The 11,613-nt window shown below is 39.6% G+C and overlaps 1 protein-coding gene across 1 annotated transcript; it reads right to left on the bottom strand.

Annotated features, from left to right (window-relative positions):
- Window positions 1–2,436: 2,436 nt before the first annotated feature.
- LOC115060216 (transmembrane protein 238-like) lies at window positions 2,437–7,932 on the bottom strand. The gene is made up of 2 exons (XM_029528086.1): window positions 7,325–7,932; window positions 2,437–2,638 (listed from the first exon to the last, which is right to left on the bottom strand). The coding sequence occupies exon 1, from the start codon at window positions 7,904–7,906 to the stop codon at window positions 7,334–7,336; it is 573 nt and encodes a 190-aa protein (XP_029383946.1). The 5' UTR covers window positions 7,907–7,932; the 3' UTR covers window positions 2,437–2,638; window positions 7,325–7,333.
- Between the last annotated feature and the right edge of the window lie 3,681 nt (window positions 7,933–11,613).

Genomic DNA, 11,613 nt, shown 5'->3' with positions numbered 1-11,613 from the left:
TGTGAAGTGCTGGCAGGACTGACAACAAGCAAGTGCCACGACGACAGCTCTCGCAGAACCTAATCCCTGTCCCCCTTTGTCACTGCTGTGCTCACTCAAAGAGTGTCGTGTTCAGTTGAACCAGGGCAGGCATGGGTGTGTATCCTGGCTGTGAACTGTACTGGCTGGCTTTCCGGTAATGGAAACACACATAAGGTGTGAGGCGGAAACTGAAACCTCAGTGACAGATGGACACACACACGCAGTGAGAGGGATCGTGGCACCTGAGAGTCGCATGTCCTGGTAATTCTCCTAGAGATGTTTGTTATGAATTAGTGATGCGCAGCTGTAACATTTCCAAAAGCTCTCCTTATACAAAGTCTGTGCAGGTCCTCACCATAAAAACACAGAAACTGAAGTGCAGAGTAAATATGAATGGTGAGAAGATATTTATGGGGCAACTGACATTTTGAAATCTGGTATAGCCTGATGTAAATAATCATATAATAAAAACTGTGTATGGTCATACATTTATTACAATTAAAGATGGAACTTATGGAGTTATGCAATTGTTAGAGCTCTGTTTCTGTGGCTAACAATTTTACACTTAAGGATTATCCTGATTTTGCAATTAAATATCAGTCAAACAGTAAACAGGGTGTCTCAACTTACGTAACAGAAAAACAAGCTGTGCCACATACCTAACCCAAAGATTGTACAAGAGCAAATATGATAACTAAATTCTGCACCAACAAACATCCACAGCTTTGAATTTAACATGTTTGATTTCAACTTTGTTCTTTCACAGGAAGATTCTCTCTCTTTTCTCTTCATAATTATACCTTCTTGTAAAATGAGAGGACTGTCCTGCTCCAGTGGCCAAGAGACCCAGTTTGACTGGTTTCTGTTGAATGAGTTTTGGCCAACCAACACTCAGATTTCACAACAGCAAAAACACCGCGGCAACCGATCAGGAGCAATAGCCCCAAGAGGAAATCAATAAAAGAAAGTCAGAGAAGTCAGGATGAGCAGCGAGGTGGAGTCAAAAACTGTCAAAGTGGGAGTTTTGATTCTTGATTTGGAGATCAGCGTGGGACATCATAAAACAACCAAATTTCAGATGATTTGACAAAATAAAGAAAAGATTCATTTTGCAGAATCACCATGAGAAGCTAAAACTAAAACAAAACAGACAATGAGACGCAAAACTCAAAAGAATTCAGATGACAAAAAACAGACAACATGAGTACAAACAGATGAAACACAACTAGACATAAAAAAGACAACTAACTATTGAATAAATAGGATGAGATGCAAACTGAGGACGAACATTGAAGAATAGTCACCTGTGTGGGTGTGAAACTCTTATTTTGAAGGCCCTTTAAATCTCTGTATCCACTGGCATGCTGTTTCATGCTATTCATAAAAAGTTCCATCTTTGAGCTTTCATGTAAAGTTGCATATTTTTTTGCCAGCTGTGAGATCCTGAATAAGTTGCGGATTTTCCCAGAAAGAAAGAACAGATCTTCCAGTCCTGGCTGCCAGAAAATGGCTCATAGTGCAACAAAACAGACAAGCTGCAAGTTTCATATGAAGGTTAACTCCTCCATCGGCACCTCCAGGTTTCCCAGGTACCACAAGATCCAGAAGACCAGGCTGAAAAATATGACGAGAGATCCAGAGAAGACGAGGAAATCCCAGAAGCTGAAGGGAGCAAAGACACCAATGAAGAAGAGGATGAGGCCTGTTACATCCAAGAGAATGGCGATGAAGAAAAACAGCAGGCATCGACCAATAAAGGCAGTGTAATCCATGACAGGAGCAACTCTTCACGGCTTTACTGCTTTATTTGTGGGACGGGAAATAAAATGAAGAGAAATGGATCTTCCCTCATCAGAACTGCCTGCAAGTCTGAGCCACTGATTCGAAGGAAGACTTTAAATATGCAGGTCACATTCCTGTCTATATCTACATCTCATGACTGACTGACGGAAGAGAAATATGCTTCTTTAATGATGATAAGACATTGTGCAGGTCTGTCGCTGGATGTGGCTTCATCTCTTAAAACATGTGACAGCCACAGGTCAGGCGTTATCTCAGCCCCACAGGTGGATTTGGATCCTAAACATTTTTATTTTTCATTAAAAGGAATTAAATAGCACCTGGAAAAACCGGAGCTGCTGTTTACAACCTTCAGGAACTGACATTAAAAAGTGGTGACGAGGGAAACTGCCACCCGCGGTTATGAAATATATTAAACAAACTAACGTAGAGTGCAGACGAGGAAGAGAACAAAAATCCCTGTTCATTGCTCAACTCACAGCCTGGGTGTACAAACAGTGTGATTCACCTGGACAAAGACACGCACACTAATAATGTCACATGTAAGCTTTATTCCCAGAGAAAAAAAAATTATTTACATCTGTCACAAAAAAAAAAAAAAAAAAAAAACAGCTCATAAAAATAGAAATTTGCTATGTACAAGTTAAAGACAGTTCCTGTGTCCTGTGGGTGCAGGGCTTTTCCCTGATTAAGAAGCTGTCTAAAAACATTTCTTTTTTTGTTTTTTAAAAAGTGACTTCAGTTTATAAACTCAAGATTTTCAGTCAGTTTTAGGAAGCAGCATGTGGAGGGAATCTATCCTTCACCCAGATGAAACCTATAAGGAAGAGACAGAATGCTGAAATCAAATCAATGACATCAAAGTAAGGAAGTGAATGAATGTGAAGCTAGGGGAAACACTCAGTGCGCTGTGAGACCACAGTGGAGATCTTATTGCATTTAGGCTCCCTGTATCTAATTTAAAACTGGCTTCTGCTTCAGTGATGGCTGGGAGGATGGGAATAAGTTACTGTCTGGTAGAGTGACTGTGATAGGACATATACTAAAATAAATAAGATAAGACATGAAATGATTCAGAAGATTTACCCCCTTTGAGTTTTCAATAAAATTAATAACATAAATGTAAGAAAATGTTTGTCCTTTCCTGAGATAATGGGGCCGGTGTGGTGCAGGAATTTGAAGCAGTTGCAAAATTAGCAGGAAGAGGACATTTCTGAGCAGCTGAGAATGTGCTCACTCAGTGTTCTGCAGGATTAGAAGTCACTTTGTCATCCATATTCTGCACAAGTCTAGCTCTTATCAACCAATATGCCAAAAGGACAAATAAAATAAGAACAAGAAAGAAAGAAAGAAAGAAAGAAAGAAAGAAAGAAAAAAAACAACAGTGCTGTTCATCTTTGCAGCTGTAACTCATGATTATTTTTTCTGTGAACAGAATAAACTCTTACTTATTATTTACCTTTGGGATGCAAAATACATGAGGAAAATAGCCATTTATTCCAAAGTAACATCTTGGAAATTCGTTGTTTCGTCTGAAACAGACAAAAATATTCCACCTCATACCTCCACCTGACCTCAACACCCTTATCTGTTGTCATTTTCATTATTATTATTATATTTTTATGTAATATTTACATTATATATACATAATTATTACTACAGAGCATATATGTGTATATATTAATATATTTATATTTATATGCTTACTTTAGAATTTCTTGGTTATATTCTCTATGTTTACATTAAACCATCATGCTCACTCTGCATCTGACCTTTTCATGTTGCTTCACTAAAGACAAATGTGTAAGACAAACACAAGTTTTTTACACAACCGTGTGTAAGAAAAATCACACACACAACATGCTTGTTTTTGAGTCTATAAAAATATTTATAAAAAGATATTGTCTTGCGTCTACTATTAGCAGAATTTTAAAGTTCAAACAAGGACGTGTGAAATGCCTGCAAAGACAAATATGACCAAATATAAAAATGCGGGTTCATTCATTTCCCTGGACCGAGTAATCAACAAATCGGCCATTTCAGTCATCTGAAAACATTAAAACACATCTTATGAAGTGGTATACATAAGAAATAATATATGCCTAATAACAGAGCCATGAGGTACACCTCATTATTCTGACAAACACCTGTATTAATAAAAATAATGTCATGAAAAGTGCTGCATAAAAGCTGTTGAATGATCTAATACAAAGACAGAGACGTGCAAAGTTGCAAGACAGGGACAACGTCTCTTGCCACACCTGCTATCTTGTTTTATGAAGATGTGGCAGTGTGAAGTACAGAGAGGCTGGGTGATGGCTGATCTAGACCCGAGTGTGTGGAGATTAGCAAATACACGATCAGCCAGTCACATTGCTGGGCTCTTGCTCCAGAAGAGCTTGAATATTTGATCATCAACCAAACGTCAAAATATTTCCCAAAAAAAATAATAGATTTTCAGAATATAGTTTTACTTTTACAGCGTGTCCTGCTGCTGAGCCTGATTTTCACCTCACTGCTTTGGGACACTGAGTGACAGATAAAACACTGAATTGCTGGTTACCTAACAAAAGTGTGCAAAAAAACAAAAAAAACAAAAAAAAAAAACTCCATCCCTGACAGTGTCATATATCATGATATGTGGGTTGGACTGTGTCGACGCATAAAATTGTAGATATTGCCAAAAGATCATATTGCTTATTACAGATGGAGTAGAATAAACGTGAACACACAGCACCACAAGTCTGCAACCAGGGACATTACTGTCTGTGTTTCTTTTTTTTTTTTTTGTCCCCCCATTCTGTGTTTATTTATTCATTAGGAAAAAAATGATTTAGCCTTTAGCAATTAATTGCCTTGAAGAGAGAATGTTTACACAGCCTGTATAGATTTACAAATATATGAATTATATGAGGGGACTGCATTCAAAGACGACGTTATTTTTTAATTATTATTTAAGTTACTTATTTCGCAACTGATGAGAAATCTGTGTGACGAATTCAGCGCTGCAATTAGGACACTGCTGGCCTATCTTGGAAAGAATTAGCCTGAAAGCAGGAGTGAAAGAGCGTGCCCAGCTCTATTAAAGCTCAAAATAGGTGTATATCCATCAATAATAAGCACATTGTGTCTTGCGCAATTATTATTACTTTTTTTTTTTTTTTTCTTATTTACTCATCATGGCTGTGCCTTGTCTTTGGTCAACATTATCAGCAATGGAGGGAAGGAAAAATAAAATTCAACTGAACTGAACTAATTGATCATCACCAGCTCATGGTTTAAACGTGTCACTACACAACATGAAAACAAGCAGACAAAGTTAGGGTTAAAACCACAATTTAAACCTGGTGCTTATCTACTGTTATCTACTATTAGCTAACTGGTAATGTCGTCACAAAGTTTTTGTTTTCTGTATGAACATTTTCCTACTCTAACACTCAGCCGCTGTTAAATCTGATAAAACATTTATGACTCACAATAAAGAGATGCAGGTGGCTGCTACAAAGAACTGGTGTCTTTAGGTGGAGGCCTGTGTTTATCAAAGTAACGTCCAGTAATAAAAAGCCCATAAACCTACTCTTAGTCATGGCTGTGGCCACAATTTTATAAACACTGAAGGCTGATTTCTTCAGAGAGACTCCACCCTCCTGACAACTGTTTCAACAAACCAACTGAAACCAGCCTGTGAGACATTAGTATCCCAACTGTACTCAACTGTATAATGTCACTCTTCAGCAGGTCAGCATATTCACACTGAATAATGAATGCCAAAAATTTACATGTATACAAAAATACACTTCATTATGTACCGTGAGCTGACGTGCCACTGAAAAAAATAAATACAAATTTTTATGTTTTTCCCCTGAAAGAGACTACATCTGTCATCTGAATAACTACATTCATTGTTTCAAATGCACAATTGATTAGCTCACTAACAGAATTACCCAATATCTTTATGAAATTGAGCACATATCATGATAGATAATACCATTTCAGTGATGCTGTTCACCTAAAATATAGTTGCATTTTACATAATTAATTGTTTTATATTATTGAATTTTGTTAAATTATGCATATTTAGTATTGAAATAAAATAATAATAGGCAAGTGTTTTGTTTATCTTTTCAGACATTTGTCATACAAAATTCCAAAACATCCTGGCATTCTAATTGTGACATCTCACTCCTCATCTTTGGCTTTCAGTTTCGAGACAAACTTGTCAACTGATTAATTAACTGTCAGGAGATAAAAGGGCAGCAAAAATACAATATAATATTTGGCTGCTGCATCTCTGAATTTACGCAACAGTTGTTTTTCTCCTGTTCTATCTGGATGTTATTTTGATTAAACTCTGAGCAGATACTAAATAAATTTATATTACACGCATATTGTGTATTTCTGATTTAATTTAATTGAATAATTTTTAATCTAAAAAAAAAAAAAAAAGATCTTTGCTGTGCTCAGCTCGGAAACACTATGTCAAGCGTGGTGGTTTGTACTTAGTGCCTCTTTGTCTCAGTGAGGTTACAGTAAAGGACTGGCCTCATTGTTCAGTACTGTGTTTGCTCTTGTGGCCATACCATTTGACACAATTCCATATCTCAAGATCATTAGCCAGGTTGGATAATATGGGAATCAGTCTGGGGACAGTTAAAGTTAACTATGTGGAACTAGTGGATGCAAGGAATGTGCAAGGAGCTGACTTTATGATCCCTGTGTTTGATGGCAGAGTGATGGGCTCAGCTGGACCTACATCTATACCCACCCCACTCCATTCCACCGGATCAATACGCATTGCTGAGTTCCATTAAAATGCAATTGTGCCTTTTGGCCCAAAGGCTGTCTGGCTTGCCACCCGGTTACAGGCAAAATGACGGCTAAAATAATGTAGTACTGTGAAGGTGAACTGAAATGGTCAGGCTCGTTAATTAACAGCTGCCACGGGCCACTGAAGATCTTTTCACAGCAGCCAGGAAAAGAAAAAATTAATTATTTTTTACAGATATTCATGAGCAGAGGGAACGGGCAGGCTCCTGGGGGGGAAAAAAAATCGAGCAGCATTTGTGTGAGGGCACCCATTCTTCAAGACTGGCTTCACTGTGTGTGTCATCAGATCTCTGACAATAATGTGAGAAATTTCATAATTATGGCTGGGGTGAGAGCCTGAGGGAGGTAGTGAAGGAGGTGGGGGAGGGCTGCTTTGCCAACATGCAACACAATAAGAATGCCAACAGTCGGCCTAATGATGAGAGAGTTACAGCTGTGGAAATGAGCAGACAATGAGATGCAAAACAACAGCAGACTGACACACACAGCGACGGGCTGCATCCATTAAGCATTTGTTGGATCCACAGGCCCAGACCAGGATCCTGATCTGACGGACTGTTGGGAAGATCAACAGGTCATAGTGTCACGACACCTGTTCGTTTTGGAAAAAATCTCTACAGCAGAAAGAACAACTTTTACTAACAAGAGCAGGAGGAGGAAGGTGTAGAATACGCACCATCTCCTGTCAGAGGAGCCTCTCTGCTTTGTCCTCTGATGCCTGCAGAGCCACGTCCGAGCTCCTCAGCACTCCCAGCTCCACGGTCTTCCCAGCTGGAGGTGCGCACTCCGTCCCTGCGTCGAAGCCTCTGTTGTAGTGGCCCGACGCGGCTCCGCTGCTGCAGTCTTCCCAGGTGACCCGACAGGGCGCAGCGGGACGCAGGCTCCCGTTCCTGTCCTTCACCATGCCCATCTCCTTCTTCCCCATCTCCTTCTTCCCCCTCCCTGCCTCCAGATGCTTCACGCCGCTTCTGGAGAGGCTCTCGGACAGCTTCCTGGCCCAGTGCGTAAAGTTGATTTCCAGTGAGCCGGTCCGATCCTCCCCGTACAGCTGCACGTTCCCGGTGTACCACAGGACCCACCACACCAGGCTGAGGAAGATGATTAGCGAGCCCGTGTAGATGAGGAAATCCCCGTAGAAGCGACCGTCCAGGTGCAGGTTGCCGAAAATCCCGACCAGGAGCACGACCAGCCCAACGACATCAAAAACAACAGCGAGGAAGAATAACGACGCGCACTTGCCCATGCAGCTGTAGGCCATGGCCGACCAGCGGACAGACCGGAGCCGACGACAGGCACCGAGCGGACTCACACTTTGCCGGTTTACACCTGTGTGGATCTCACCTGTGAACAGGCCCCGCCCCCGATCGCGTCACCGTAACTGGTGGGCTCCCAGGGGCCTCAGATCAACGTGTTGCCTTCAAATACCCGGCGTAAATATCCCGTTTCAATCTTTTCTAGTCTCTTATTGGACCAAACGGCAACAAGACCTCATCAGCTGACTGGCTGAGCTGCAGACATGATAAATATGTTTTAGCAGCTTTTAATTATAACCTGGGAATAGTCAGTTCTTTCTGAGCTCCTCCTGGTTTCTCATCAGAACATTCATCTGTTTCAGCACAACCAGTGTCTTAGATTTGCACTTTCCTCGCTGTGGGACAAATAAAGGAATTTAAATTGGATTTGAATTCCACAGTTTGTATTTATTCAAGCCGCAATATACACCATACTGCATATTTGAAGATGTTTTGCATGGTGCATAGGTCAGTTAGCAAAGTAGAAGGGAGGTCAGGGCCAGTTCTGATAGATCGGTATAGGAAGAAGCCATGCACAACCTTTGGGCAGGTTTCACTGGATGCAAGACTCAAACTCACGGTCACCCACATTTGTTCCAGAAAGCTGCCCACTGTAACGGCAGATCGATGGGTCACTGAGCAGCTGGGATTAAAAGAGGAATGAGCAAACAGTGTCGTGGCATTGTTGGAGGATGAAAATTAATTCAGCACAACCAGAGTTATTTCTTTTTCTTTATCCGTCCTCCTCATCAAACCCTTGGTCCCCAATTTAGCCACAATGTAACTGTGAGACCTATTGGAGATTATGGTGTGACATGCTAGTGAAAGGTTTTGTATCAAGGAATCTCTGGCATCAATATATAAAAACAGTGTAGATCCCCAGTTCGCATTTTGTGATTTTTAAAACATGACTTCAAATGTCTGACCATCAAAATATATTGAAGGTCCACACCATCTGAAGTTTTAGTTTTCTTTGAAGATCCGTCAGATCTAGGTTCTATATTAATCCTGTTAAAAGAATCAATACCAGAAAAATTCTCACAGGCTGTATTCACCTTGACAGCCTTAAAACCAGCCAGCAGCATTCACTTAATTTTGTGGTGTCAGAGCCGTGCACCAATGACACGTTTAGATTAGGTTAGATTACATTTTTTCCATTGCCATTTGGATGGGTGCATTACAGTACATGTACATCAGAATTCTTGTGAGTCGGCTTTGTAAAGAAAAGGTGACGGATAAAAATAATGGGTAAGAGCTATGCTAAGTCACACACAGAGGAGCGCCGTGTAATTCTGGTTTAAATCTTCTTTTGTTAATACATCTAAATTCATACCTCTACAGACTTATCACGTCATGTTTGCAGATGTATTAAGTCTAGAAATTGAAAAAATAAAAAAATAAAAAAATACATTTCCTGCCTTCTTCGGTTTTGTTTTACCTGTTTTCAATTTTGTATGTGGCTTGTTGTGATTCAACCTTTTGTAACAGTACAGGGGTATTCAGCCCCTTCAGATGTCTGAATGGCACGCACAGTGTTCCCAACAACCTCCTGCAGCCCAGCTAAGTGACCCACAACACTTCCATGATTCACGTGGGTGCACTGAAAATGAAACCTAGCCAGAGTGTGAATGATTTCATGACTTATTAAACTCTATGATTAACTGGAAGACGTAGCAGATTACATGGATTTCCTTCAGTGAAGTCCTTCATGGCTCAGAGTGATTTCTCTGCCATATGTAAAGCATCTGTTGCAGAAAATGAAAAGACAAAAGGGATGAAATGGGGGAATGATCAGGAAGTCTTCCTCACAGCCATCATAGAGAGGACGGATGAAAACTACAGCAACAGTCCAAATCCGAAACAAACAAAAAAGCTTGTCTGTACCTTCAGATGAGTGCAATGACAGAATATAACACGCAGTATATGCAGGCTGCATCTAGCAGCAGGCACAGTATCTGTTCACATTAATGTGGCTGCTAGAGGGCGCTAGTCATCTTTAGAAAGCAGCTGAACCTGCTGGCTCAACCAGCAGCAATGAAGGAAAAAAAGGTTTGTTTGAAATGTCTGATTAATTTAATTCAACATATATTATCTCGCCATAAATAAGACATGTATTCATATACAAACACATCAATGTATTGGCATGCACGCCAGACTCGAAAGAATAATCCACTGGAGATCTTCACGCATACAAACCATTTAAACCCCCCCGGCACATACATGTGCACCATGAAAACAGGGGAGGCTGTGGATGGTTGGAACACTTTCTGCATTTCTCTCAATTACTCTCTCAGTTTTATTTACATTACATTCAACTTACAGCTACGTGCTAATTACACATACAATTGAAATATATGTATATTTCATACATCATTCACATTGCCTCTTTTTGATAAATGAATTTACAGCTGGCCTCAACCCAACTGAAACACTGATGAGAGATATGTGCAGCATATTGAAAATGCATTATATTTCACTGAATCTTTATATTTTTTCTCCCTCAGTAAACTCAATATTCCAACAATATGAAAAAATTTGCAGTATCATAATATGTTTTTAGATTTTTTTGATAATATCTATTGATTTCTTTTGCATAGAATAAAGACCTACCTGGCAGCAACATAGGCACAATTTATCTATGTTTTTGATTTTCATCAACAGAACAGGCAATTAAGACCATGAGAAGTAAACAAAATAAATCTCCAAATAATTTTTAATAGATTAAAATGAACAATTATTGTTGCCTCTTCTGTGCTATGGGACAAAATGAGCTGCATATTTTTGCCTATTTCAGCAAAGAATTTAGAAAATTGCTTTTCTGTGGTCTGTCAAGTTGACTAAACTGTGATTCAAATTAAGTTTTGATTAATTCACACAAAAGTTTAGGACAGTTTGTCATCAGGAAAATTCTCTCCTCCAAAACAAGTTGTGTTTTTTTTTTCCAATGACTGCAGCAGCAAATGCTGACTGCGTCCTGTTGGTTGGAGGGGTCTGTCTCACTGAGCATGTGCAGTATGAGTCATCACTCTAGTATGTTTCTGATGGGAGAGTTATGATTTTTTGCAAATGTTCCCACTACTTCACATATGTACTTATCAAAGTCCATGTACCAACAATAGTTGATTAAACCTGAATGCAGCCTCATTCCTAAATGACGGGCTCAACTCGATAGTTGTGTATCAACTAAAATCTGCACTAATAAATATATGTTTCACAACAAAATCTCAAATGACTGTCATGCGAACTTAATTGTTTTAAAGTGACAAAGTTACAGATATTTATAACCAGATTCTCTCTGTTCATTAAATGTCACGCGCCACATTTGCAGCGGGAAACTGATGGGTCCACACTTCACAACCACAACTGAATCCAGTAAGCTTGATGCTGTGCCAAAATAGACGTCAACAAAAGGGCACATAAACCTGTGAGGGTTCAGATGCAAACAAAGAGTTTGAACGCCATTCTTAAACCAATGAACTTTTCAAATTTGCACAACTCTTTTTGACAACTTTCAATGTCATTATTTGATCCTAACTTCCAGTTTGGTTCTGGGCAAGTGGTGTAGGCTACGGCACCAGAAGTTTAAACAGGTGGAGGTTGATGAGAGACTGACTCACTTCAAACATCCTGAAATTAAACAATTACAAAACTCAATTCCTCCTTATCGGCACCA

This window comes from Echeneis naucrates, chromosome 19 (assembly GCF_900963305.1).
Source record: "Echeneis naucrates chromosome 19, fEcheNa1.1, whole genome shotgun sequence".
Taxonomy (NCBI): Eukaryota; Metazoa; Chordata; class Actinopteri; order Carangiformes; family Echeneidae; genus Echeneis; species Echeneis naucrates.
Note: the sequence above shows the minus strand (reverse complement) of the source record. Positions and strands in the feature narration are given on the sequence as shown.

Coding starts and splice junctions, on each gene's coding strand:
- LOC115060216 (XM_029528086.1), bottom strand. CDS start 7,906: ATGGCCTACAGCTGCATGGGCAAGTGCGCGTCGTTATTCTTCCTCGCT.